Consider the following 27,575-nt stretch of genomic DNA (forward strand, 5'->3'; position numbering starts at 1 on the left):
ACAGTCCCCTCATCTCCCGTACAAGGTGAAGTACATGACCACTTGGCATCCAGGTTGTTCTCTACTACAGTCACCTTGGTATGGTGTGTGTGTTTTCCCCCAGTTTTTTAGATTTAAGGGTTCAGGAATCCTAACTTGACGAAGTGAGGGAACTGGTAGACCACAGTGAGTTCTAGGCCTGGTAGCCAGGGGCTCAGTCCACTGATTGGGGTACATGAGATTGGCCTGCTGATGATCTGCTAACCCTAGTCAGCATTAGGCCATCATTAACAGAGGACCCTGGGCAACAGGCACCAGAACTACCTTCTTGAGTCTGCCTGCCTTTTCTAGAACATTTTTTCTCCACCTCATTCTTAGGAGACATGGGTTCCCCAATCTGTGGGTATGCTCTGGGACTGGGGGACCAAAGGAGGGCTACAGGCCCAGCAGAATATGTGCAGAGTCAGGGAAGCAGCTTGAAGCAAAGGGAGGATGGTGGTGGGGACAAACCCACCTGCACGGACCACACCAATCCGTCTGCTGGTTGAGGCCAAAGCGAGCACGGCATTTCTTAGGCGAGCCAGGGTCTGCTCACAGCCATGCCAGAGGGGCAGAGCAGGGCAGAGGGCGAGCAGGCAGGCAGCAGGGCAGAGCAGGGCCCAGAAAGAAGAGGTAACATCAGTGTCAGCCAGTCACAGATACCCCATAGGCCCCATAGGCAGAGGGCCTCTCCATGGCACAGCCAGCCCTCATGGGAGCCCCAGGACCCAGAGCCAGGTTAACAGGAAAGGTGGGCACCTAGCTAGGCAGGAGAGGCAGTGGGAAGAACAGTGGAGGGAGGGAGGGGAATCCAATCAGGTTAGCTCCTCTTTCTGGTTGCAGCATGGGAGCTATGGGAGAGGAGCCCCAGGGAGGCCCTGAGGGCTGCCCATCCCACACATCTCCCTGCCCACTTTATCCAGTTTTTCTTCCTTTTTGCCAGTGCCCACTCTGCCTAACCCCAACCCCCCCCCCCCACAAGGCGTTTAAGCTGTAGCTTAAACCAGGTGGACGGTGAAGTCCAAACTTCAGAAAAAGGGCTGAGGATTCTACCCTGCCTCAGTCCTAGTCTTGAGCTTCCCTGTGTGGGGGCAGCATAACTTGAGACAGTCGTGGATGTGGAGTCTGAGTTCAACTATCAGACTTGGGGCATAAATTCACCCACGGGAAGGAAACTTGAAGCCGTGTGTGGCTTCCTTGAGTCCTCCATACAGAGCACTCTGCACTGTCAAAATAAATGGATGGGGTGGGGGGGGCTGGTGACTGAGTAACAGCCAGGCACCAACCAGTAGGCAGTGGGACTTCTGGGCCTAGGCAGGGCTGCACCTCCACCCCCAGAGCCTGCGTGCAGGTCACAGCAGAACCACAGGCTCAGTTTCTGTTGCAGAGGCTAGCTGGGAGCAGGGCTTGCAAAGGTGGGAGGGTGCAGTAGGGCAACACACCAATGTTACACTGTTACAGGGACTTCGTATAGCTGTTCCTCAGATGCGGGATGAGACTTGTGAGGAGTGGGCCTTGTTTCCAGAGGGCCTAAAGGTCTGTGGCTGAGTGTTCTGCCGGACCTCCCTCTGGGCCAGGCAGGGTGCTCATGAAATGCACACTTGGAGAGCAGTCTCCACTGCTGAGAGGAGGCCTCACCTGTGTTGGATTCCTGGTGCTTTTCCCGAGACCGCCTTTTCTTCTTCCCCTGCAGGGAACAGAGGGACAGATTCTGCTCAGATCTGGGAAGTGGTCCCTTGATAACTCCAATGAGTGAGTGATTGGGAAACCTGCAGCCTAACCTGGCTGTTGCTGAAATTCTTGGGTACAGAGTTCCCTCCTCCTGAGGTGGCTTGGCATTTCTTGGTGGCAGTTTTTGCCAGGGTACCAAGGTGCAGAGGATGGCACAGAGGTTCCTCCTCCCTTTCCCATGCTGATCTCCCTTCTGGATGGAGTAGACAACTTACAAGGAAGGCCCTTCCTCTCTGTTTGCCTATATGGCCAAACACCAGGCAACAGTCCTGGGAGAGTGCATCCCAGGGGAAAAGAGGACATGGGCCTACCTTCAGGAGCAGCTTCCCTTGCTTAGCTCTCTTCAGACTAGCCACATGAGGCCTTGGGCCCTTCACTCCACCACCTGCCCTCCTTAACTCTGCCTTTAGGACAGTGGTCTGGGGCATGGCATCTTGAAGGTTCCCCTCCCCGTCCCTCACTGGCCACTCACATAATTGTCCCGCGCTGACCAGCCTGGGTACAGCTGCATGTGCAGCTGCCTCTCCTTTCGGGCCAGCTCATAATACTTGGCTTGCTCTTCCCGAGACAGTGCATGCCACTGCAGTGGGGAAGAAGGGGTAGATGGAGTGTATCAAGGAATCAGTCATGGGCCACCCCTACCAGCCCACCTGCCCGTGGCCTCACCCTTCGGCCCAAGATCTGGTTGATGGCAGCACTTTCCTTGAGTGTGCACTCTGCGATGACCTTGGCTCTCATCTCCTTCATGTACAGCATGAAGGCGTTGAGGGGCTTCTTGATGGTTGGCTTTTTGGCCTCCTTCTCCACCTTGGATTCTGCCTGTGTCTTCCTAAGGAGTATAAGTCCAGATCACTCAGGAGCCCCCCAGTGTCCACCTAATGCTGCTGCCTTTTTCTAGTTTGTGTCCAGTGTGTGTAAGTACATGGAAACTAGGGTTTTGTAAATGGTATCTTTTTCAGCTGCTCCAAAATGGATGATCAGAACTATGTAACTCTTCCTTACAGGAATGCTGCAGCTAAGAGAAACACGTTTAAGGACTTCTCAGCCCCTCCCCTGTTGGCTCAAACCAAATCTTTGTTCCCCACCTTATCCATTCCCTCCTGCTTCTAAGGAGTGTACGACTCTTGCTATTGGGGTTGTGAGTTCACACCCCACACTGGGTGAAGAGACTGCTTAAATAAATAAAAAAAAAAAAACATTGGGTCATTCAGTGGCGAGAACCACAAGATGGCTTGACCAGAGGCCACCCCTGACAGCCCCTGGAGCTTCTAGGCAGCAGGTGTAGAATCTGGTGGGAAGAATGTGTCTCTGGTTGATGAATGGATGGGCTCCTGAATCTGCTCACTTGTTCCCATCCCTCCTCCACACTGGGCACCTTCTCACTCACAGGCTGCGGTCATACGGCTGCAGTTCCTGCTTCCCTGAGGGAGGTACAATGGCCGGGTGGGGGATGGCTGCAGGGTGACCAGGTACACCAGAGCCCAGCATCAGGGATGGGTGGGTGAACCTAAAGGCAGAAGGAGAGTTAACACCGAGGCAGGAATGTATGGGCCAGACCTTGGACGTCTGGAGGCCCCTGTACAGTACACAAAGATGGGGGCACACCCCACCCCCACTGGCTTGCACACAGGTACACAGATACAAGCACCTGTTCCCCACAGATCATACAGACACACTGCACAAATCTGCATGCATGTCATTCAGTGGGCTATGAAGTCAGTCCTGAATAGCTTTGGAATCTGTCCCCTTACCTTACACTGTCACCAGTTCAGCCTCATGAGCCTGTGACTGCCCTGAGAGTCCCCTTCCTCTCCTGCTTGAACCCTCCAGGCCTCTCTCCACACAACACTCAGAGGGACTTTTAAAAACACTTGAGTGCTCTTGGCCACTCCTGCTGAAATCCCCCCATAGCCCACAGAATAAAACCCAGGATCCTCCACAGGACCTGCCCCACCCTGCATGAACACCCCCGCTAACACAACCTGCTCCATCTTTTCCCCACTTTTTTCTTTTTTTTTTTTTTAAAGGTTTTATTTGACAAGAGACATCACAAGTAGGCAGAGAGGCAGGCAGAGACAGAGGGACGCAGGCTCCCTGCTGAGCAGAGAGCCCGATGCGGCACTTGATCCCAGGACCCTGGGATCATGACCTGAGCCGAAGGCAGAGGCTTAACCCACTGAGCCGCCCAGGTGCCCATTTTCCCCACTTCTTCATCACTTTACAGCCCTCACCATCCCCAACCAGTGCTGTTCCCCTTGGCCGGTTTACTCAGGGCATGTGACTTTTGAGGAAGCTCTCCCTGTCCATGCCCCTGCCCTGGCTGGGGTCTGATTAGGATTATCCCATCACCCAGAAAGCCCATTTGACTCCTAGTGCTCTGTCCATACCTCCCACCCTGGGCTGTGAACCTCCAGTAGGGCTGGACATGTCTGCTGAGTTACTTGTTCCGTCCCTGGCTTGGGTCTGTCACTGAAGTAGTGAGTGCAATGAAGGGACTCAAACATTTACACACACCTGTCACTTTGATTTTCTGCTCTTCTGTGGAAACCACAGTGCCCTTGCTCCTTTCTCTGAGCAGGGAGCCCCTAAGGGTCCAAGGTTGGAGACATGGAAAAGGTGGTGCCTTAGCTTGGGCAGAGCTCACAGAATGCCCAGGAGAGTGTGCCTGACCTGCCCTCCAGCAAGGAGGCACAGGAGAGGTGAGTGCACACACACCTGCACTTGGGCGGACTCAGGCACGCACAGAGGCAGGAGCACAAGCACATGTGTGCAGGCACTGTCCCCGGCTGCTCGAGGGCACTTGGCTGCACGGTATGGGCTGGGCTTAGGCCTCTCGCTCTCCCACTGGCTTTATTCTCAGGCACAGAGCAGCAGAGGCTGCAGAATGACAGACGGACGGATGGACAGACAACTAGCACAGGGCAAGCACTGGCCTGGGCATGGCCTCGTGTGGGCACTGAAGCCTGGGCAACAGGAAGCAGGAGCCTGGCTGCAGGGTATGGGACTCACCTGGGGTAGGGGGCGCCAGGGGCTGCAGTGGGGGCAGGGAAGTGCTGTCTATATCCGCAGGAAGGGGACAAGGGGTAGAGAGGAGGGCTGGGCCTGTGGTTGGGAGAGACAGCTGTTAGCAGTCCGGCTACTGGCCAGATGTGGGGAGAATTCCCCACAGTGCTTGGGCCTGACCCATGGTGGGCAGGGACTCTGCTAGGACTCTCCCAGCGTATGTACCAGGCATCTGCCACCAGAGGGCAACCCATGCTGCTGCTGTTTTCCTCTACATGCTTGTACTGGCGTCTAAGGGGCAGAAATGACAGCATTCTCCCAGGATCCAGCTCGGGAGCCCCGCCCCCCCCGCCCCCCAGCTCACCTCCAGCCTTATTTCCTGGTCAATACAGGGCTGACATCTGCTTTAGGGCTTCTGCATCCACTGTTAAAATGACTGGATTATTTTGCCCCCCTTTGGATTCCTGGTCTCCCTTCAGGCCTTGCTTGGCTATGTGACCTCTCCTGAAAGCCCTTGAAATGCTGAGCTGGATGAGGCACCCCTCTGGGCTCTTACAGCCCCCAGCGAAAGCACTACTAACACTGCCCTATAATTGTTGGGGGTCTGGCCTGGGTAGCGCACTAGGGCGATCAGGTGCTGAGAGGGCAGGGGCCTGAGGTCGGCCAACCCTGCCTGGCCAACTTCAGTCCTGGGGATATTCATTGGTGGAGAGTCCTGATTGGTATTCAGAGTGGAGCACTGTCCGAGGAGAATCTGGAAACGGAGTGAGAGCTGAACATGGGTAAAGAGCACATGGAAGAGGCCAGGCAGGCAGGTGTCAGGTTGGGCCTCCGGCCTTCCCTTCGTTTCTGGGAAACCATGCTTTCCTGCTGCTGGGTGACTGCCCCAGCCCAGAGAGGCTGCAGACCTGCCTGCATCACACTGTGATTCATGAGCAAAGGGCCAACCAGCCTGCTGAGACTCAGCTCCAGCTCCCTTTGGCCCACAGTTGGGCCTGCTGACTTAAGGTTCAGGCTGGCTTTTGCTGGCCCAGACTTTACAGACTCTAAGGCTCTCTAAGCAGCTGGCCAGGGGCTTGGGCTCAAGCAGGCACCAGAGGGGGCAGATAACTCTGCTCTTCAGGGAGCTCAGCCAAGGGACCAGTTGGCAGGAGGTACTGAGGTAAGTAGAATGTATCCCTTTGCCCACCACGTGGCTGAAAAGTAAAAGCCTGTCTCATGGCCATTCATACTGTCATTGTCCCCTCCCTGACCAGGCAGGTCTCCCTTTTCTTCCTTACCTACTCTTACAACCCTGGGCAGCTCGGTGTCCCCGACCCCCCGCCACTCAAGGCAGAGTTCAAGTGTGGCATGACCAAGACCAGAAGTCAAGGGGAGTGCACTGGGCCATCTGGGAAATGCACAGAGCTTCTGGCCAGCCCCTGGTACCAACACAGAGCTGGCAGCAGAGTGCTGGCAGAACAGGATGGAGGGAGGAGGTAAATGACAGGGCAAGTATGGGTCTCACCAGCACAAAGTGCCCTCTTCCCACCGGGCCCACACTCACCAGCTCACAGTGTGGGGGAGTTGTCCCATGCTGCCTGAGGTCAAAGAGTAGAAGCCAGAGAGGTCGGGGGTCTGCAGAGGCCTGTGAACTCCTACAGTGGAGAGGAGCTGAGTGAGTGAGCTAGCCTGACCTGGAAGCTACTTCTGCTAGTTACTGCATCCTAGAGCCGCCAGTGGGGCCTCTAAGATCTCCATTTGCTACAGGACCAGACATACTGGTTTGTTTAGGACTATGCCAGTGTGATGACAGTGTTCCGTTTATAGGGCAGAGAGGCTGGTGACTACCCTTAAGGACACTGGCTGGCCAGAGGAAGAGGTGGAGTCATTCAGGAGTGGGAAGGCCAGGCCTCACCATGCTCTGGTCCACTGCTTGTCTTCACCTGGGGCCTCTCCACTGGGGGCTCTGGTCTGGCTTTGTGTGCAGGAGGCAGGCCCCCTGGCCTGGGCAGCCTGGGATCCACCCACCCCCTCTGCCTCCCCAGGGTTGAGTCAGCACGTTTCCCACAGCCGACAATGGCTGATTTCAGAATGACTTTCCCTGAGGCTGAGGTGAATCAGCCATCACAACCACCACTTTCCATTTTCTCACTGGGGGAAGGGAAGGATACAAGTTTTACTGTCCTGAGCTTTACAGAAATGCCTGCTCCCACATCCTGGCATTGGGAGGCCACTGGGGATTAGGCTCCTACTTGAAGCCTTCCAAGTTTGACCTGGCACCACCTGCCCTCAGGCTCCCCATCCATCTTTCTCATGTTTTGTTTGGGCTTTGAGTTTGTCCAGTCCCAGGTCATCCAGTTGTAAACAGGCCTAGCCCCTGGACTCAGAAGCTGAGGACTTGACCCCAGGCTCAGGGGCTGTCAGGCCCCTCCCCTTCCCAGATCCGTACCTTGTTTCTGGCTGATGTCGGCTGGTGCAGGTGTAGGGTGTGGGCTGCTGAAATGTTCATAGAGAGGAGAGAGTTGTGGGACGCTGTGGGCTGGCTGACTGGCCTTGTTGTGCTGAAAAATGAGGGTGGGGGGTGTGAATGTGGGGATACCCAAAGGAGGAAGACCCAGGGCTGGGGGCATACATATAGACAGAGCCTCTTTTAGCTGTGCGGATAGCCCAAATGTCAAAGGAAAGTGGGGGTGGTAAAAACCACAGGCCTCGAGGAGGGGGCACCACTCAAGCCGTGCTATGTCCAGTGGCCCTGCCTACGGCCCCCAGGCTTTGCTCAAGCAGCCCTCCCACCTAGAGAGCCTCTTGGTTTCTGCACACTCAATTCCAGGAGGCACATCTCCCCCGTCCAGGAAATTCTTTCTCCCTCTGGGTCTGAGGCAGTCCTCCCCCATCCCCCAACCACCCCTTCCTCCCCCGGTTTCTTTGAGGCCCTGTGGCTTGTCTGGGGGCTGCTCATGGCCTCCAGCCCGACATCAGGTAATGGTCTCAAGACCTGGCTTACCCCAGGACAGCCAGGAGTTTTCTTTCTTCCTCCTCCAGCCCCCAGACTCAGGGTTCTGAGTCTGACCCACTATTCCACCTCAGGCTTAACAGGATTTGTGGGCACAAGAAAGGCTCCCATCAACCCTTTAACTCAGACCAGGTGGGCTAGGTAGAGCCAAGGCTCCCTCCAGGGCCAGCCCACCCAGCCCCCACACTTCCTGTTTCCTCAGCAACACAGGACTCTTACTTTTCACACTAGTCACATGGATCTGTCATGAGATGACTCACACTGGGAAGGGGGCTCCCCATGCGAACCCAGCCATAGCAAGGTGCTGCTTGGGGCCAAGGCACAGCTCTGCATCTCCCCAGCGCACGACTGCACAAGCCAGGATCCTGGAAACATCATCTACCACTGAGGCTCAGCTTCCACTTGGAAAGTTCACCTGTGGGGATTCTGCTGACTAGGAGCACAGATAAGTGACTTTTGACTCATGGCACAGAAGAAACACAGGGACATCTTGGAGCAGGAGAGTAGTGAGAGGTTGTGGCCTGGGCTCCTTCCCACCCTGTGGGTGCAATTTCCCACTGGGTGAATTCAGCCAGACTCGCCAACACTTCTGGGCTTCAGTTTCCTCTCTTGTGTAATGGATGTTCATGGTCCCTTCATCACCAGGTCTGGGGAAGCTTAGGGGAGCTCATGGAGAGGAGGCCTGGCACAGGTCCCGCCGCCCCCAGATTAGCTGTTTGGCGTCGTCCAGGGTGAGGCGAGAGGGGAGGCCTGGTATGAGCTGCACCCTAGCCAAGATGTGAGGCTTCCAGGTGGACACAGGCTCGCACACCCACCAGCAGCAGTCCTGGCTGCCCTCTCCCCAACACTCCTGCCTCCAGGGGAGCTTGAGGCTGGGCTCCCAGCTCAGGGCTCGGGGAAGGTGCTGACACTGCCACCTCTTTGGTCCCCTGCTCGTTCCTCTGCCCACCGGGAAAAGCCTCACATCCCAGGACTCATCAGCCTGCCTTCTGTCCTCAGGCACATGGGTTGATGTCCCAACAGCGGTGGCACCACAGACCCGAGGGAGCACCTCTAACTAGAGCCCTCTCTTGGCTTCCTGGGGCAGCTCCGGGAGGCTTCTCCATTGTGAACCTGAGGAGGAGTTGGCTGGCCTGTTCAGATCCTGCTTCGAATGTGTGTGGCCTGCAAGGACTGACCACAGTATCTGAGCATCGGTTTCCTTGGCAAATGGAGAGGATCACAGGGTTGTTGTGAGGGTAAAGCCACATAGTACCCAAGAGCTCAATTCCTCAGGTGCTGTGTCACGAGGAAGGAACATGCAGGAAGCCCCTCACATGCACAAAGGAAATGCTCCTCACTGTCCTTCCCTGGCCCTGCAGTGCTGATCTCTCATGGGCCAGTTTTGGTCTGAATTTGCCAGAGGGGATTTGCCTATGGATGGAAGACCCATCTGACAGCACACCGGCAACCTCAGCCCTGGAGGCCGAGGACTGGGCCGTGGTGTCTCCAGGCCTTGGGTGCAGTGACTTTTCTGTTGCTGTTCTAAGGCAAGGCTTTCTGAGCAAGCTGGGAGGCTCATGCCACGCTCAGGCTTTATCTGCAGCACTGACCCCAGACACAACGGGGACAGAGCGCGCATGTAGGAATGAAGCGGAGAATGTAGGCTCCTCAGGCTTGCTGGCAAGGGCTGGCAAGAGAGAGGAAGTGGGCTGGGGCAGCTATGGGCTGTGAGGACACCTGTGGAATCCTTCCTGTACGGAGTGCCCGCCACATGCCAGGCACTGTGCCAAGCTCTCCACGGGCCCAACCGCATTCCCACCAGGGGACCGACGGGCTGCCATTTCTCCCGGCTCTAAGTCCTCCCTCAGCCACCAGCTTAGGTCTCAATCCCCTTTGCTGCAAAACACAGCAGAAGCCCTCTCCATCCTTGGCTCCTATTCTTAATTCTTGGGCTCCCTTTTAGCCTAGCCATCCCTTGGCACTGTCATTTCACCAGACAGCTCATGTCAAGGTCCCCAGCATCTCCCACACTGCTGAACTCAGTGCTCAGTCTTCCTTTTACCTGACCTCTCAGCAGGACTGAACACAACTCATTTCTCCCTCCTCCTCAAAAGTTTCTTCGCTTGGCTTCCAGAATGCCACACTCATCTGATTTGCCTCCAAGCTCAGAGGCCGCTTCTCTGCCGGCCTACTTTCTGGCTACTCCTCTTCCTGACTTAACCCAAGACGGGCCCTTGGCTTTCCATTTCCCCCTCATTCCCAGAGTGCTCTCATCCAGGGTCACAGCTTTCCAGTCATCAGATGACTGACATTCCGATCTCAGCCCCTGCTTCCTCTAGGAAACTCCACTCCCCAAATGCCTACTCACATCTACCTGGAAATCTGAAATGCTGCCCAAACTCAGTATGTCCAAAGCAGAGCCTCTGGTTTTCTGCCCAAAATGCTGTTCTTCCTCTTCATCAGTTAATGGCAACTCCCTCCTTCCAGTTGCTCACATACCTTGGAGTATATCCTTGACTCTCTCACATCCCATCTCCAATCTGTCAGGCCGTACGACTGGCTCTACTTCAAAATAATCTAGAGTCTGCTTCTTCCTCCTCCCTGTCCCCAACTCAGTGCAAGCCATAGTCACTTCTCACCTGGATGACTCCAGTGGCCTCCTGTCCCTCCACCAATCCTCCATCCAGCAACCATGTAAATCAGATCACAGCACTCCTGTGCCTAGAGCTGCCAATGCACTTAGAAAACCTACAAAGCACTGTAGGTGCTCACTCCCTCCCTCTCTTCCCTGCTCATGCCCAGCATTTCCCATGTGCGCTTCAGCCTCCAGCCTCCTCCTCCAGTTGGTCTAGTGATCACTTTCGGGTGTGCCACAAGGTAAAGTGGGCTAGGGAGCCTAGCTCGAAGGCTCTCTGATGTTTATGTTAACCTTCTCATTACAGGATCCTGGGGCCAGTTTGCCCCTTAAATAATGACAATGAGAAAATCAGCCTCGATTACGTCACTGATCACAGATGCAAAAATTCTGCCTTCAAATTCGGGAGAGCAGTGGCTGAGGGAGGGCCTGGGAAGCTACCTGGAAGCCTCTGGGGCCTTTTTATCCTGATAGGTCCCCAAGACAGTGGTAGCCAGACATCATCAGCCCTGACCAGGCCTTATGACAGACAGGGCCACAGCTTCAGGGCCCATTCTCTTAAGAAGCCGGGATTCTGGTGGAAGGCATTCCACCATTCGCCACCGAAGGGCACAAACGCCTGGAACCCTGGCCCAGTAGGTGGAATGAACACCCTCCACAGGTCCCTCTGACCTGGGGGCTTTTGAATGTAAGCTCCTGCTTCAGAGAAGGCCTTGCCATCTAGGCCCTGACTCTGGCTCTTGGGCCCCCCAGAACTGTAAGCTTGGCTGGTGGAGTGGGACCCATGGAAGGCAGTCTTAGAACCAGAGTCTGGGGTCCAAGGTGCCACCTTCCAGGAAAACCGTCTCAGAGTCCCACTCTCCCAGGAAGGGGGTAGGGTGGATTTGCTCCAAGGGAGGGAGAGGGTGGCCCCACCCCCATCTCTGGGGAGGGCTAGCTTTGGCCAGGAAACCACAGAGAGGTGTCTCACCTGATGGAGGACCAGAGCTGGCTGACCTAGGCCAGGCTGGCTAAGGCCCAAGGTGCAGCACAGCCAGGCCTAGGAAACCCCCAGATCTAGCTCAGCCTACAGCCTGTGGCCTGGGATGCATGTGTGGAACAGGTATTGAGTGGGGGGTGGGAGGTAGGAGGCATTGCCCGATGGTCAGAGGGCTCATCCTGTCCACCACCCTTCACTGGGAACTGGGGAAAGCCTCTAATTAAACAGGAGTCTGCAGCCAAACCACAGGGGGGCAGGGGTGGGGCAAAGAGCCTGCCATCCGCTGGAGGCCATGGGGTGGCCAGGGCTCTAGAGCAGGGCACTGAGGGCCTGGCCAGTCCTTCCCACGTTGATGCAGGCTGCCCCTCCGCCTCACTCCCAGCCCCCTCATGTCTGTGCTGGTAGCCAGGGGGAACCATCTGGCGTAGGGCCCAGTGCCCCATGCCCCCCTCAGCTAGTGGAACGTCCCGCTCCAGGGCCTCAGCACAAGGCTGTCCCAGGGCCAGGCCGCCCAGACAAGGTGGGGTTGCCTGGGGCCTGGCATGTGTATGGGGAGCCCTATGACTAGAGCTGCCCCCTCTCCTCCCTCTGATACTGACTGCCCAGCCTCCACAAGAAGGGGGCAGGGCCTGGGCGGACTCTCCCCACCAGACCCTGAGTGTATGGGACGGCACAAGCTCACCTCTCTCACCTGCGGGCAGAGCGCCAAGCACGGAGCGGCCCCCTCAGTATTGCCCTTCACAGTGTGGTGCAATGCCTACACAAAAGACTCAACAGCAGCCCGGACTCCTTGTTCAGGACTTTGCCTCTGCCAGCACACCCCCACCACATACTCTCTCACACGCACACGCACGACAGGTCCAGGACTCAGAGACCCTGGGGCTGGGAGCCCGGGTCTGCCACAGCCTGAGCTGAAGCCATCCTTCCTGCTGGCACATGGCTATTCCTGCTTGGCACCCTTCCGACTCAAAATCCAGTGTCCCAAAGGTGGTCATCATCTCTGGGACACGTTCATTAGCCCATGGCTGGAAATTCCTCACTGTGCTGCCTCAGCATCGCTCCTCTTCTTGAGGAGCCTGGAGCTGGAAGGGGGGGTCCAAAGGCAGGGTGGGACAGGAGGTGGTGGAAATAAGGGACTCCGGGGCAGGTCTCCTCTGCTCTGAGGTTGAGCTGGGGCCTGGCTGGGCTGCCCTCCCTCACCCCCTCGCCCCCCTACTTCCTGCAGGCTCAGGTGAAAAATAAACACAGTCGGCATTTTCCCTGCAGACCGCAGCGGTCTGCTCACAGGCCGCGTGCACCCTGAGAGCCCTTGCCACCGCCAGCAGAGAAAACTCCCTCGCCTCTGACGGTTGACTCTGAAAACCCCCAAACGCTTGAGCCCCACAACACTTTCCCAGCGAAGAAAGTTGCCGCTTCCTCTGGCCTCACGCGTGGGGGTGGGGAGTGCGTGAGGCCTGACCAGGCCTCCCAAGCAGGCCTCCCAAGCCGGCTTCCCTGTGGCAGGGACTGTGCCAGGACACATGCCCCCCACCCCCTACCCACAGATTCTCCGTTGATCACTACCAGCAAACACGGTCAGTCAGCTCGTATCACTGAGTGCCTGGGTGCCAGGCCAAACAGATGTTTCGGGCTGAGGGAAAAGCATTTCTTTTTTTTTTTTTTTTTTTTAAAGATTTTATTTATTTATTTGACAGACAGAGATCACAGGTAGGCAGAGAGGCAGCCAGAGAGAGAGGAAGGGAAGCAGGCTCCCTGCTGAGCAGAGAGCCCGATGCGGGGCTCGATCCCAGGACCCCGGGATCATGACCTGAGCTGAAGGCAGAGGCTTTAAACCACTGAGCCACCCAGGCGCCCCTAATGGTAAGTGGGCGGCTACCATGTGGCAGGCAGAGTTCTGAGAGCCCTCCAGAGTGTAACTCCTATGCTCAACAACGAGCATAAATATTCTCTCCATGTGACAGAAGAAGAAACTGAGGCACGCTGAGGCTGTACAGCTTGCCTGAGATCCCACAGTAAGTGGCAGAGCTGTGGTGCTGCACACTGTACAACAGAGGCCTACGGTTCTCAGGGACGGACCCAGGGGCGCAGGGTAGGGGGCCCCAGCCCACCCAGCTCCCTTCTGGCTGCTTGCTCAGTTATCTGAGCCACTGCTTCCCTGACTCTCAAAATGCATCAGCAGGTTCTAGGGCCCCTGGGATTACAGTTCAGGCCACACCACCTGCCTGCCTGCCTACCTGCCAGGGCTGTTGGCACCATGAGCCCCTCTGATGGTGGGAGCTGGACCTGCCAAGGCCTCACTGCATGGGTACCCCCACTCATCCTGGCACAGCCACGCAGGCCTGCCCCTCTCCTGCCCGGGTACCAAGCTCTTCTCTGCCTCGGTGCCTTCGCCCACTCCCTCCTCTGTCCCCTTGTAATTTTCCATGCTTCCTCCTGCTCTCTACATGAATTGCTCCTCATTCTGACCTCAGTCTAAGGGTCCTTTCCTTGGAAAGGACTGTGACATGGCTGGGGTCCCCCAAGGTAGCAGGCAGAACTGGCTTGTTAGTCATCTCCGCCTGTCTGGGTTCTGGACTTGGCACATCCACTAAGACTTGCTGAACAAAAGGCCTCCAGAATCCCTGGTGCCCCAGAACCTCTGCCTGCCCCACCCCCCCTCCTCCGCATGGAGCACACTTCAGCCCCCTTATTCCCTATGTTCCCAGTGCTGGAGCTGGAGAGACACCTGTGGGGATGAGCCCATGGGAGTGGCAGATCCACACCTCCAGCCTTGTGTTCCCTCCAGGGCAGAGGCTGACTAGACAGAGAGGTGGGCTACTGGTCCAGTTACCGTTCTCTCCCGGCAAGTGCACAGAGGGGACCGTGCATACCGGAGATGCCACAGGTGACAAGCTATTCGAGACCAGGCATGTGAGGCTCTGAGCTTAAGAAGACTGCCCGTTAGCCATGCAGCCAAGTCCTCTATCAGGTCCATACCGGGGGCCCTTGATAGGCTCTCGGGGTCTTCGGTGATGCCAGATGGCCACACTGTCTCCTCCCCCGCACACCCCCCATGCTCCAGGCACAGGGCCTGCTCATCCGTCTGCCTCAAGAACTCTTCCCCGACTTGGCCTGGCCAATTCCCACCCATCTCACAGGCCTCATCATAAATGAGGTTTCCCCGGGAAGCCCTTCCTCCCCTCCCCGTGTGAGCAGGGGTTCCCTGCTGTGGTCGGGAGCCACAGCACCGACCCTACTGTGCTGAGGTGACTGTCCGCTCGTCTAGCTCCACTGCTTCCCGAGATCGGAGCTAGTACCTTGCACTGTTTCTGTTACCTCAGTTAAAGCTGGGTCCTCAAGGCTGGGTGGGGGGGGTGTCCCAGCACAAGCCAGTGTTTGGGGAGGATGTGGCGGCAGCGCTGGACAGCACCCAGGCTTGAGTTGGGCACAAGATCACAGCAGTACTTGGGAGGCTGGGAAGAGCTGGGGCCACTGCTTGGAGTCAGGGACCTTCTGTCTGACATCTGACACCCCATGCTGCCTCCTACCCCCACCCCCAATCTCTTCTGGCCTACAATATTTTGGCAGTCAGAATACCCAGAAAGTCTAAACCAAGGCTGCTGCTAGTTCATATGGAGCCTTTGTGCTAATTAGAAAAAGTACGTCTTCCTGTCGACAGACACCTGGGCCCAAACGAGGGCATATGGCTCGGGGTGCACGAGTATAGGCTGGGCCTCAGCTCCTTGGCCTGCTCCCCTGCAAAGCCCCACACACTGGCCATGCTCAGAAGTCCCCTCCACTTCTCACTTCTCTCCTCTGCCTTGCCAAGAGCCAGGCTCCATCCAGGGCTTGGCCCCAAGCACCCACTGTGGCCTTGGTCAGTTCCTGCTGGCTCCTCTCCCACCTCTAGGGCCCAACAGGGGGTCCCACAGCCCTCCCACCCCAGACCTGTGTCTGCAGCTGGGACCCACCGTCCAGCACCAGTGGTTGCCATGGAATCCAGCCAACTGCTGAGTGGGAAGCTCCCCCAAGGCCTGGGACATTGAGGGTCAGTTTCCAAGAAGAAAGCAAGCCCCACAGACCTTCCGAACGGGACTTGCCCACATATCAATGGGACCTTGATGTGTGGGTCCTGGCAGACCCTATCTCCACAGGCAGACCCTAGCAGGGCCCGTGCCATTTTATCCCCAGCCCCCACTCAGGGCCCTGCTGCCCAGGACGCAGTGCTCTCCAGAGGACAGCCCGAAAGCTCCCCGCCCACAGCGTGCCGGACGCCTTGTGCCAGACACCCACCACAGAGCATGGAGCCGTGGCTGTGTGGCTGGCTGAGCTGGAGGACTGGGGATGGCTGGACCACACCCTTGGGGACCAGGAGGCTTCGGTCCCACCTGCCAGCAGAGTACTGTTGCCATGGTTGCACACAGCCCTGACAGGTGCGTGTGGCCAGTCTACCAGCTGCCTAGTCTCAACATCAGATAACGGGGCCCTGCCACAGCAGAGGTGAGGACCAGAGTCCCTGCATGAGGCCTTGGCAAACCACAGGCCTGCTCTAGACCCAGCCTGGCCCTGAGGCTCCCTCTGAGCTAGCTGAACCTCGCTGAGCTGAGTGGCCTGGCCCACAGCCTCCCGTGGTTTCTGTGCATTCGTTTACTTGTGTTTTCCTTCCTCCTCTTTGAGGTGAACGCCCCTCAGGACAGGATGTTTTTAGAGGAAAATAGACGCTTCCGGGAGCTGCTGCAGCCGAGCTGCTAGTTGATGCTACTGCCCCGTGGTGTGGGGACTGTGCAGCTGCCCTGCCCTCCCCGCCCTCCCGGCCCAGGCAGTCCCCCTGCCAGCGCCTCTCCCTTGCCTGGCTGCTCAGGAGCCCGCCACGGGCCGAGCAGGCCAGCACCACCTCGGAGCTCAGTCTGCCTGTCGCCGGAGGGAAAGCAAGGCTCTGCAGTGAGGGACCTGGGGAAGTCCAGAGATTTTGCTCCCCTAGGATTAAAGCCAACAGGCTCTGTAGGAAAGGCAGGAAGAAAAGAGCAGAGACACAGAGTTAGAGATAGCAGCCCCCGCCAGAAAGAGCCAGCGCCCGGCAGAGCTCCACTGCCAACCAGCATGTGACTGGTCTTCCCTCGGCACTTTACGGCATGGGCAGACTTTGCAGACAGGGAAAGCAAAGCCCAGAGAGGCTCAACAACTTGCCCGAAGTCTCATGGCACGTAGAGACACATGTGGATTGGAATCCAGCCCCGTGGGGTTCCTGGCCAGAGATCGTCGTCACTCAGGGGCAGACCTCACAGACTGGCTGGGAGCAGGGCCAGCATGGAGACCACACATGTGAAACCAGGGGCTCCCAGATTCCCCTTCCCTCACTCTGAGTCTCCCCACTCAGACCTCCAGCCCACCAGGGACCCAGGATCCCTGACGCTACTGGTTAACACCCTGCCGAGAACCTTTCTTGTGTCACTCACTTACGAGCAGTGTGCCTCTGACCTTCAACTAGCCTGCATGAAGGGTGCCTTCGCCCTGTCCTGGTTAGGAGCGGACTCAGTTTCTCAGTCATCAACAACTAAAGGAAACGTGAGAGGTCATTCCTCCCCCAGGGTCTGGCCTGTGCTCACCCCTCCACACGCAAGGAGGGCTATGGACAGCCGCTGGCCACGGCAGTGGCTCTCACCGGGGCTTGTCTAGAAGGGCAAGCATGCTGCCTAGGACGGAGAACCCAGAGAGCCCAGGCAGCACCTCGAAAGGCGGGGGGCTGACGGAACCTCCAGGGTGGGTAGGGGAGGAGACTTGGAGATCTCAGCACTGCGTTCCTGCCCCGATTAACAGGAGCCAGCTTTGCTCTGAGGAGCAAAGACATGACGGGGGTCTCTGGTCTGCTGTCTCCACCAGCCCCAGGAGGACAATCCTGCCCTGGGGTCATGGCCAGAAAGCTCCCTTGGGTCTCACCCTTGTAGCTCCTGCCATTAGCTTCTGCCACCCTTGGGGCTCTGCCTGGACTGAGCCCAGCAGTTTATGCCAAAGGAAACAAGGGACGGGGCAGAAAGGAGCTGCTGCAGGCTTCACGACTCTCACCAAGACTTTCAGGCTCACTGTCCGCAAACCGAGGAGCGCAGGACTGCTTCGGCTGCCACAGGGGCCCTCGGAAGACAGAGCCCCTCACGAGGTTGAGTCAGAGGGTTCCAAAAACCACACAAGACAGCTCTTACAGATAGTCACCTGGTATAATAGTGTAAAAATACACGGGAGAAAGGGAAATACCAAATTCCTTGGGAGGATGAGGAGTACAAAGGGAGGGGGTAGGGGTAGCCAAGGGGACCCAGCTAGGGCTATAAAACCCCCTTTTTTTCCCCCCCAAGAAGGAGTGGATAGGTATGTTGTCTAAGAGGCAAGGAAGCATGGTCGTAAGGGCAAGAAACATAGAAACCTGGGTTCAAATCACTCCCCCAGCACTTAGAAGGTGCAGGTCTCCCCAAGCCTTGGGCTCCCCATCTGCATAATGGTCCTATCTCATGGGGTTGATGTTGGAATTAAATTAATAAAGAACAAAATAAAAGAAAGAAAAAAGACAAAAGCAAGCACATCCCTAACCCAGGCTTTTCAGGAAAGCTGGACTTTGTGCCAGGCTGGGTCCACTGGCCCTTGATTTCCTTTGGACTTCTGCCTGATTGCTATCAGGCCAGACTGCCGAGTTCTTGACTGGACTTCAGTGACCAGAGCCAGGGGAATGGAGGCAGAAGAAGCCAGAAAAAATTGCTCTCGAAATGCCCCAGCAGGATGTGTCCATGGTGGGACGGGTGGGAGGCAACCCAGTGACAAGGGACAGGACACCCCCATGTGCACGGACACCTCAGCTTCCTCAGTCAGGCTATTCCCAGTGACTCAGGGCCTAGGACAACCTCTAGTCCAACCCCACATCACATGGAGGAAGGCACCTACTCCAGAAAGGCCCTACTCTGAGCGCCAAGCTAAGCAAGGACCAGAGCCATAAAGCAGAGGGTCCACGAAAAGACAGTAAATTTCATCCTGTACCCTTTCGTCAGGCATCAGACCTGACTGATCTTAAATGTTATTTGGAAACACTTACCAGGGCAACATTTATTCTGGAAATCCTAGGCTCCTGCTTCCAACCACGAAACACAACCCCCGTGGCCCTAACAACCCTGACTTGTCAGATGGCCAAGAAGGAAAGTGTCCTGCCCTGACCCAGGCCCAGGGCCATGAGGTCATGCCTCTGAGGGGCACTGAGGGCCAAGTGTGTCCTTGGGGCCAGAGAACCCAGCTGGACGCAGCTCCCGAGCCCAGCGAGGGGGGTTCCACTCAGAGTTGAGGCCTGCAGTGCCCCCATCTCCACACATTTGAGAACAAAGTGGCAGAGCACTAAGGAGCATGGACCTGGGGGTAAAAGAGACCCAAGTCTAAGCCCCGACTCCTCCGGGTCCCAGCACGTCCTTCACCTTTCTGAGCCTCAGCTTCCCCATCTGGGAAATGAGAGAGCTGTAACAGTCACCACTTTCTCAGCTTCCTGTAAGGGTCTCCATACTGGGACCGAAAGTCCTGGACACCGGCTAGCACTTGGGGAGTTCTTGACACACGGACCACTAAAGCTGCCATTACTCCCTCAACCATGGTTTGCTGAGCACCTGCACTATGCCATACCCTGTGCGGGGACTGAGAGGCCAGTCGGGGAGAGGACAGATGTGGCCTTGGACCCGTAGGTCTTCTCCAGCCTTTCTGACCCAAACCATTCCTGGAACCCCACCTCCACAGAGCCATCAACCCTCCTGGCCTTGGCAACCCCAGCTTCATGTGTCCCTACACCCTGCAGACTATGGTCATCCCTGAGCCCCACCCATGGGGCTGCCCACCACAGCTGGGCGGCTCCCGCCTGCACAATGCTTCAAGCTGGCCAGCAAGCTGTGGGGTGGCTGCCGCAGCCTGGCACACACCAAGCAGCCGCCCTGCCCAGACCCCGGCTGGACCCAGCAGAGACCTCACTGCTGCTGCCACAAAGCTCTCTACAGGCTGTCTCTCAGCGTCCCTGAGGGCCCACCCACCCTCTGCCTGCCTGGCCACTGGGCCAGCCACAGAGCCATCTGATTTGAATGAAACTTCAAACTTAATGACTTTCATGCTGGTTATTTAAAACGCAATGTAATTTTCTTAAACACCCTATTATTTCCTTTGATAGCTACAAAGCTTCCCCCAATCCCATAAGCATGTTTATTTTTAGGGAAAAGAGTGGTTTACAGTTGGTCACAGAGACCATAGGGAGAGGGAACCCACAGAAAGCAGGGCAAAGAGTCAACTCCAGCAGCCTGGAGATCCGCAGCTACCCTGCCTTCCTGCTGGGCCCGGCCCTCCGCCGACACTATGGGGCCTGGGCTGGCCCCCACCCTTCTCACGCCAGCACATCAGCCAGTGGCCCTCCTGTCCATCACCTGACAGTGGCCAATGCTCCCCCTCCACAGGGACCCCGTGTTCTCATCTGTAAGATGGTACCACTAGCTTCCCAATGAGTATCCCACAGACATTCCAGGCATGTATGGAGCTGGGAAAGGGGTCCTGGGGCCACCAACACAGCCCCAGCTGCCTCCCTCCTGCTTCCTCCAGACATTCTGCCCTGGATAAAGCCTTGGGGCCTGAAGCTTTGACCAGCTGGATGAGATCTGTGCCCAGATAAAGTGGCCCCAGGCAGGGGCTGCCCACACTGGGAGGGTGGGTGGGTGTGGCCCTGCCAGTCAGGGCTCCCTGTCAAGGGAGGTGGCCTGCTGGTGGGTGTGCGTGCAGAGGTCAGCTGAGCCCCACCAATGCGGGGCGTCCTCTGGGAGTGGCTATTTTTAGATCCTAGGCTTTCATGTGGCCAAATGATGTGGAGTTTACAAAGCATCTGTAATGCGTTTCAGATGGCGGCCCAGCAGACCAGGAGGCTGGGTCTCTATTCCCAGAGCCAGGTCAGAGTTAGTCAGAATGCCCTCAGCCTGGACTCCCATTACCTGTCCCTCTCCTCCTCCCATCTTCCTTGCCTGATGGGGAGGCTGGCCTGGAGCAGTCCTGGCAAGGCCAGCAAGCACCCCCTGAGGCCCACCTGAGTGGCAGGTGTCTCCAGCCCATACTTCTTTGAACCTCAGAAATCCTTCCTGGCCGGGGAGCCCACTCCCAATTTAGAGAAGGAAACTGAGACCTAGAAAGGTTAACAGATTTGCTTGAGATCACACAGCCAGGAGGGAAGGTGGCCCTGTCCTCTGGCTTCCTGCCCTCAGGGACAAACTGGGCTTTCTGGGAGGGGGAGATGTGCCAAACCTGGGTAGGGCAGCCCACACATGGTGGGGAGGGGCAGCCCTAACTGCCAATCCCCAAAGCCCACTCCTCCTGGGGTGGGCCATGTCCTGCCTACCCGTGCCTTAGCCATGCATTCGTCATTGAGAAGCAGACAGTGTGAGGCCCCAACAACTTTCTTGTCTCTGGAGAGAGAAATAATTGGCTGTCTTAATGCGAGGGGTAGAGGAAGCTTATTTGGCAGAACGTCTGCTTCCTCTGACCTCCAGGGAGTCCTGGTTGTGGAGTGGGCTATGGCACAAAAGCTCTGTCACCAATCTTCCTCTGGGCTCTAAGGCCATGTCTCTGGCAAAGCCCAGGGAGTCAGTCTCCATGGTACAAGCTCCACCGGCAGCCCCGCCACAGGAAAGGGCCAGACTCACACCCATCTTGGCCTTAGCCCAGGCCATGGCCCCCATCCAGCAGGGACTGACCCTCCATGCATGAGGGGACTGCGCCAAGGGGAGCCCAAGGATCCAGGAGGACCAAAACAGGCCAAACCCTATGACCAGGACAGACCCACCCGGGACCCACCTGAGAGACTATGCATGCTAAGGCAACATCTTTTCAAGGGAGGGCAGTGGTGCCCAGGAGCAAACCCAAGCATCCTGGATCTGTCAGTGTTGGGACCCCACTGCCTGAAGGAAGAAGCTCAATGTTCAGGGTTCTCAGAGACCCTGCCCAGACCAGAGTCCTGCTAAAGACAGAGCTGAGAAGAGGAGCTCTCTATGCCCTGGCCAAATCACCAGCAGACCGAGGGACCTAACCTCTGCGGTTCAGTTCCTCTCAGTCAACAGGAGGCCAAGACCCTGGGCTCATGACTCTAGAGAGAGAGTCTGGGAGTCAAATGAAAATGCAAACGTCCACCTCTGAGGGTCTGTTGCCTTGTGTGTGTCAGCATGCTGGTTATCCCTTGCCCAAAGCCCACCCCCTCCCTTGGCCTTTCACACTCCTCTTAGCAGCTCAGGGCCTCCCAGCGTCCACTCTGCCCCAGCTGCTGGCCCTGTCTGCCTCCCCCTCCATGTCCAACTCATACCATCGGCCAATAGTCATCGCCTGGCCCTTCCTGCTGCCAACACACCGTGTGTGCCCACCAGCCACTCCCGGGCTCTGGGACCAGTGCTGCCTGCGTATCAAGGTCACATGCTGGGCCCTCCCTACTGGCTCTTCTCCAGCCTCACTCGTGCTCCTCATGGACCCCAGGCTTTGCACTGCCCTTCCAATGACCAAGAGCATACTCATTTCTGTTCTTCTCTGCTCAAACTGCCCCGCCCCCAGAGCGTTCTCCCACTTCACCTGCTCAGGGTTCGAGCTGGTCCTCTCAGGAAGCTCTTCTGGCTGCCCCCCAACCAGCCTCTCCTTCCTCGTTGCCTTTCATCCAACTTGTACAGAACCTTGAAGTTAACTTGAGCCCCCAGGAGAGTCTCTTTGCCTCAAGAGGACTGAGCTCGGTGGGGTAGAGACTATCGCCCCTCTGTGCTGAGCCAAGGCCAAGCATGCAGGGGCTCAGAAAGGCCAATAAGGGCCTGGAACCAGAATTCTAGATACAGCAGCCACTCTGTCACAGGTCAGCTGAGGCCCTGGCGCCACTGTGCTCCATGTCGCCACAGGGGAGCCGGCTATTGAGGTGAGGGACAGCAGGTGAGGGGGCTGTGTCCCAGCTCAGCTTCAGGAGCTCCCCTCCCCACCGCGACCTAGCACAGCACCCTTTGCAGGAGAGCTCTTCACCCTGTGTTAGCAACCCGCCCCCCCAGTGCTTACACTCACAGCATCGGCCGCGTACCAGAGACCCCACACACGCTGCCTCCTTCCATGCCCCAGGAACCCAAGGAGGTCAGAACCCTCCTTCTCCTCGTTTCTAGTTGAGGGAACTCAGGCTTCCAGCAGTTAAGGAACTCACGCAGGGCCTCTCAGCCAAGGAGTGGCAGATACAGTATTTGAGGGTGAGTCTTCCAGACAATGCCTTCCCTTTCCGTGCCTCTAAGGGGCCTTGGATAGGTCCCTTCCCTGACCTGGCCTCCTGTCCCCACTGGTAGAAGGAGGGTGGTTACCCAAAGATCTGTGCACTGTACTGCTGGGGAAGGGGGGCCCTGTGACTTGATAAAACACCTGTTTCCTCCACCAGAGTCTTATTTGTACACAGCGGCAGGAAGCAGCCAGTCACAAGGCGTGAGGGAGTGTCACTGTATGGCTTCAGGACCACAGGCACCAAGGAGCTCCTAGGGAGGTGGCAGCACCCCTGCCCCTCCCTGCAGCTGGACCCACCCTCATCCAGCCTGACCTCAGCAGTCATTTGACTTGCAAGCAGGGCCCCTGGAGTCCATTCTCATGGCTCAGCTGAAACTCCTTTGCTGCAGGGGCAAGGGGTGGGCTGTGGTCTCAGGAGACTCAGGAGACCCAGGACGCCATGGGTCGTGAGCAGCCTCGGGGAGGCTGCCATCAAGCCCGTCCCTCTTCTGCCCCACTCACACCTGCATCTCGGAGCACCTGGGGAGGGAGGCAGAACTATGGAAGCTGGCTTAGTAAAACCCTAGGACGACTGGGTGAAGACTACTGGGCCTTGGTGACCAACCCAGGGCTCTGTCAGCCCCGCCAGCCCACTGAGCTAGAGGAGTGGGCAGGGGTCGGTAGCTGCAGGCCCTGGGGATGGCGGCGGCAGGGGTCTGCAGGAAGAGCCTCCTTTGTGGTGCTCTCCTGACCCTGAAAGGCAGCAAGATGGCACCCTGAAAGTAAAGTCGCACCCTGGGGGCTGCAGATTTTCCAAATACCACAGCCAATACCACACAGCCTTCCAAGTCAGGAAGGAATGCAAGTCAAAATAACTTTTAAGTCCCATTTCCCACCATGAACCTATTAAATGAACAACAGAAAAGAAAAAACTCCATGTTGGGACTTTGAGTGATTAGACACTGCAAGGAACCCACAGCAAACTGGGGCCAGAGGGAAGCAAAATGCTCTAACTCTTGCTACCATTTTATTTTTAAGATTTTATTCTTTTATGTAATCCCTACCCCCGGTGTGGAGCTCACACGCACGACCCCAAGATCAAGAGTCTCATGCTCTACCCACTGAACCAGCCAGACACCCCCGATTTTTCCTGCCTTTTGACCCGGTAATTTTCCTTAAGTGTATTGCTCCAAGAAAATAATCAAAAAGGAAACAAAGGAGTGATTTGTACATAGCATCATTCCCACTGGCAAGGAAGGCAAGCTGTGAGCAAACTAGAAGCTGCCTGAGGGATAACAAAGAGGCTGTCGGTGGGCACCATCTGGGGGTGCAAATATGTACCCCCACACCAGGGGAAGAACTGAGGCAAGACATGACAGGGTACAGGCACGGGTGACCATGTGAGCCAAGGTCCGAGAACGGTCTGGAAGCTGATGACCAAATGGGTCTTTCACTATTTTTCTTATAAAATAGCTTCAGCTCCTAACATCTTACACAAAGGGCTTCTAGATGGCTGGGGAAGTGGGTGCTCCTTTCAGATGAGTCTTTGGGCATGGTAGTAGAGGATCTCAGGATGGACTGAGCAGTGAGGGCTCCCATCCCAGCTCCAGGAACAGTACTTCCGCCTCCCAAGAATTCCTAGGTGAGGTATGGGAGCAAGAAAGGGGCCCATACACAGGGTGCCTGGGTGACTCGGTTGGTTGACTGTCTGAGTCCGGATTTCAGCTCAGGTCGCGATCTCAGGGTCTTGGGATCCAGACCCATGTGGGGCTCCCTGCTCAGCGGGGAGTCTGCTTGAGATTCTCTCCTTCTCCCTTTGCCCCTCCCTCCACTCACTTGCTTACTCTTTCTCTTAGAATAAACAAACCTTAAAAAGAAAGAAAGAAAGAAAGAAAGAAAGAAAGAAAGAAAGAAAGAAAGTGGCCTGTACACCCATGTCCCTGTCTCAAGCTGGGCCCCAGGGCCCTGACCCCCAGGCCCCTGGGGCCCAAAGTAGAGATACAACCCTCCAGATGGGAGTCTAACCACTGAGCCACCACTAGCCCCAGACGAGCCAGGACAGCAAGGGAAAAGGGATCAATTATGGCCAAACCCCCACCTCCCAAGCCCAGGACATGCAGGCACTGCTGCCTCCACTCCACACTCCAACTCTGGGAGGAGGGCTCACCACTCCCACTGTGTGAATGAGGAAACTAAGGTAGAGAGACACTTTGGACAAATGGGCTGCCTTTGGCCTCAGTACAACGAACAAGTGCATCATAAAGCAAGGCCACCCACTGTGGCCTGGAGAACCAAGGTGGATGAGGCAGCAAAGGCCTGGGGGAATGACAGAGGGCCCCACTTGGATGTTCACAGGAGGTGTTTCTGGGTAAGTGATATTTGAATTCGGCCCTGAATGACAAATGAGAAGGTGGCAGCTATGTGAGAGCTAGGGAAGAGAATTCCTAACTGAGAGAACAAGTGCAAACGTCCTGAGGTGGAAAGAACAGGATGGGTGTGAAGCAGAGGGAGACAGTGCAGTAGCTGCTATTTAGGGAGAGAGGAAGAGTATGGTGCAGACAAGGTGGGGGCTGTCCGCAGGGCTGGCCACCCAGGCACTAGGGCTGTGGTGAGTGGTTTGGACCTTACTCCCAGAGCAATGGGAAGCCACTGCGGGGTTTCAGCGGCAAGAGAAGGGATCTTCTCTTGCTGGGCTGCTGTGTGGAGCCTGGGTTGGGGGTTAGGGCAGGGGTTTGGGGGTGGGGTGCCAAGGTCAAGGCAGAGGGAGCCCTGAGGTGGCCGTTACTGCCTTCTGGGTGAGGGATGGCTGAGGCTGGGCTTTAGACGGAGACTAAAGTGGAGAAGTGGGAGATCTGGCATGTTTGGAGGGGAGCCTGGTACTCTTTGTGCTCATGTGCTGGCCAAATCTGCACCTTCAGGTAGTTGCTTGGTGGACCCTCCTCCACAGCCCACAGCCCACGTGGGGGCCAGCTCCACCCAGGATGCCCCAGCTCCACCCAGGATGCCCACCCAGGATGCCTTCTGTGACAGCACCCCTCCAACCAGGGCCTGGTTCCAGTCTAGTCATCTGTCTCCTCCACTCAGCCAGGCACTCCCAGAGGCAGAGGCTGGTTGTGATCTCTCGGGTGCCTGGCCTGATGCCAGACCCCTTCTAACAAGGTTCACTTCAACCAGGGCTGATGATCAACCCTCACTAACTGTCCCCAGCAACACCAGGCTGCTCCCTCTCTCTGAGGCTATGGAGGGCTGGGTGGGTGCATCTCTGCAGAGCTTCCCTGGACATAGTGGCTTGTGTCAGCAGCACTTCCTTCCTCTGCTCAAGTCTTGCTCATACCTGTACCTCCTGCTCCCCACAGGGCTTGTTAGCACAGCCCTCATCTGACCTCAGACCCTGGAGCCCGGGAATGTGAGCTCAATGGCCTGGAACCCAACCATGGGTCCACTGCCTCCCGGGTTCCCCCACATTGGAACTGATGCCCAAGCCCATGGCTTGGGGGGCACGCACACACACCAGGACAGCTGCAGACGTCAGGCCAGGGGAACGGCCCCAAGTCCCTGCAAGAGCCAAAAGGCTCAGCCTTTTCCTTTTTTTCAACTGAGATGTAATTTGCATATCATAAAATTTACTGTTAAAAGTATACAGTTCAGCGGTTTTAGTGTATTCACAAGATTGTGTACCCATCACCACCGTCTAATTCCAGAATTAGAATTCTGGAATTCATCACCCCAAAAAGGAACCCCTTACCCATTAGCAATCACCCCCCATTCCCATCTTCACTCAGCCCCTGGCAGCCACTCATCTGTGCCCCATCTCTACAGATTTGCTTATTCTGGACATTTCATCTAAACGGCAAAAGGCTCAGCAGCCTTCCAGGCCATAGACTCCAAGTGGAGCCCACAGAAAGGACCACAAGAGCAACCGGCCCTCATCTTTTTTCTGAGAAGATCTGCGCCAGTCTGGCAGTCTCACCCATCCAAGAGTCTGAGTTTCCTAGGGAGCGATGCCTTATTCATCCCAGAATTTCCTCAAAGTCAGGCCCAGGACAAGCTTACTGGCCCTTCTACTCCCACCCCCAATCTCAGAGCAAAACAGAACAAACAAAACAGAAACAAGGAGCGACTACTGGTCGAGGCTGGGAACAGTCTGCAAGCCCACATTAGATGCCTCACAAACATCAGCCATGAAATAAACTTTGACCTAATTCTCTCTTTCCAAAACTGAGTTCACTAGAAGCCACGTACCAGAAAAGCAGCACCCTTTTAGGAAAAAAAAATCTTCCTCTACCCACTGGCAGCTGGCTGTGAGGTGGTCATTTGGTCCACCACCCCAGCAAGGTTTGAGTCTGCCCACTTAGAGACATCCAACATGGTAACCACGTGGGCATGCCACCCACAAGTGGGTAGAGGAGGACCCTGGCATGGGCTTTCCCCACTGTGTAGGGAGGTTAAGCGACTGGCCTTAAGAACTCTTCAGCACAACTGTCGACTGCCTGGATTCTCTCAGAGAGGGCAAAGGGGGCCAGGGGCCTAGTTCCCCACGAGCAGGGGCTGGACAGCATGACATCTGTCCCCCTAAAGGGGGTTTAGGAAAGCAGAGCTTGGGAAGAAACCTCCAAAGGCAGTTTTCCTCAAGGCCCTACAACAGACTCCAGACCCACTATAAGCGTATCTTTTCTGTTACATGTGCTCCCAAAACATGGAGTCAATCAAATTTGCGTTTTAAAACCAACAGTATTTTAAACGTCCACACAACTTTTCAGGTTAACACAAGCAACTACCCCGATTTGCTATTCATTTTTAACTATCAGGTTTGCTTAAAAGAGGCTCCCCTATACTCATGGACATCTTCCCCACCCGGTGTCACCCCAACTTAGGCCCTTGACTCTATCCTTGTCCCCAGCCCCACAGAACAGCTGGTTTCAGCACATGGAACGTAGCTCCAGAGCTTGTCTTCCTCCTCCAGTGTTCCCAGAAGCCAGGCAGTGGGAGGCTGCAGTTGG

General features: G+C 56.4%; 1 protein-coding gene across 5 annotated transcripts in view; it reads right to left on the minus strand.

Moving 5' to 3' along the window:
• The window catches only part of TCF7 (transcription factor 7), a gene marked incomplete at its 5' end in the record, with an annotated part of 36,596 nt that overhangs the window by 6,057 nt on the left and 2,964 nt on the right, over nucleotides 1-27,575 (minus strand). For 2 of the 5 annotated variants that reach the window (XM_080803750.1, XM_080803751.1), the window contains 7 exons: nucleotides 1,657-1,705; nucleotides 2,222-2,329; nucleotides 2,416-2,578; nucleotides 3,137-3,256; nucleotides 4,759-4,851; nucleotides 6,299-6,389; nucleotides 7,184-7,295. In XM_080803750.1, coding sequence (XP_080659876.1) covers nucleotides 1,657-1,705; nucleotides 2,222-2,329; nucleotides 2,416-2,578; nucleotides 3,137-3,256; nucleotides 4,759-4,851; nucleotides 6,299-6,389; nucleotides 7,184-7,295 — 736 coding nt within the window. The remainder of the gene's footprint in view (nucleotides 1-1,656; nucleotides 1,706-2,221; nucleotides 2,330-2,415; nucleotides 2,579-3,136; nucleotides 3,257-4,758; nucleotides 4,852-6,298; nucleotides 6,390-7,183; nucleotides 7,296-27,575) is intronic. The other 3 variants (XM_080803752.1, XM_080803753.1, XM_080803754.1) reach the window with 2 other exon arrangements.

This window comes from Martes martes (assembly GCF_963455335.1).
Source record: "Martes martes genome assembly, chromosome: 5".
NCBI lineage: Eukaryota > Metazoa > Chordata > Mammalia > Carnivora > Mustelidae > Martes > Martes martes.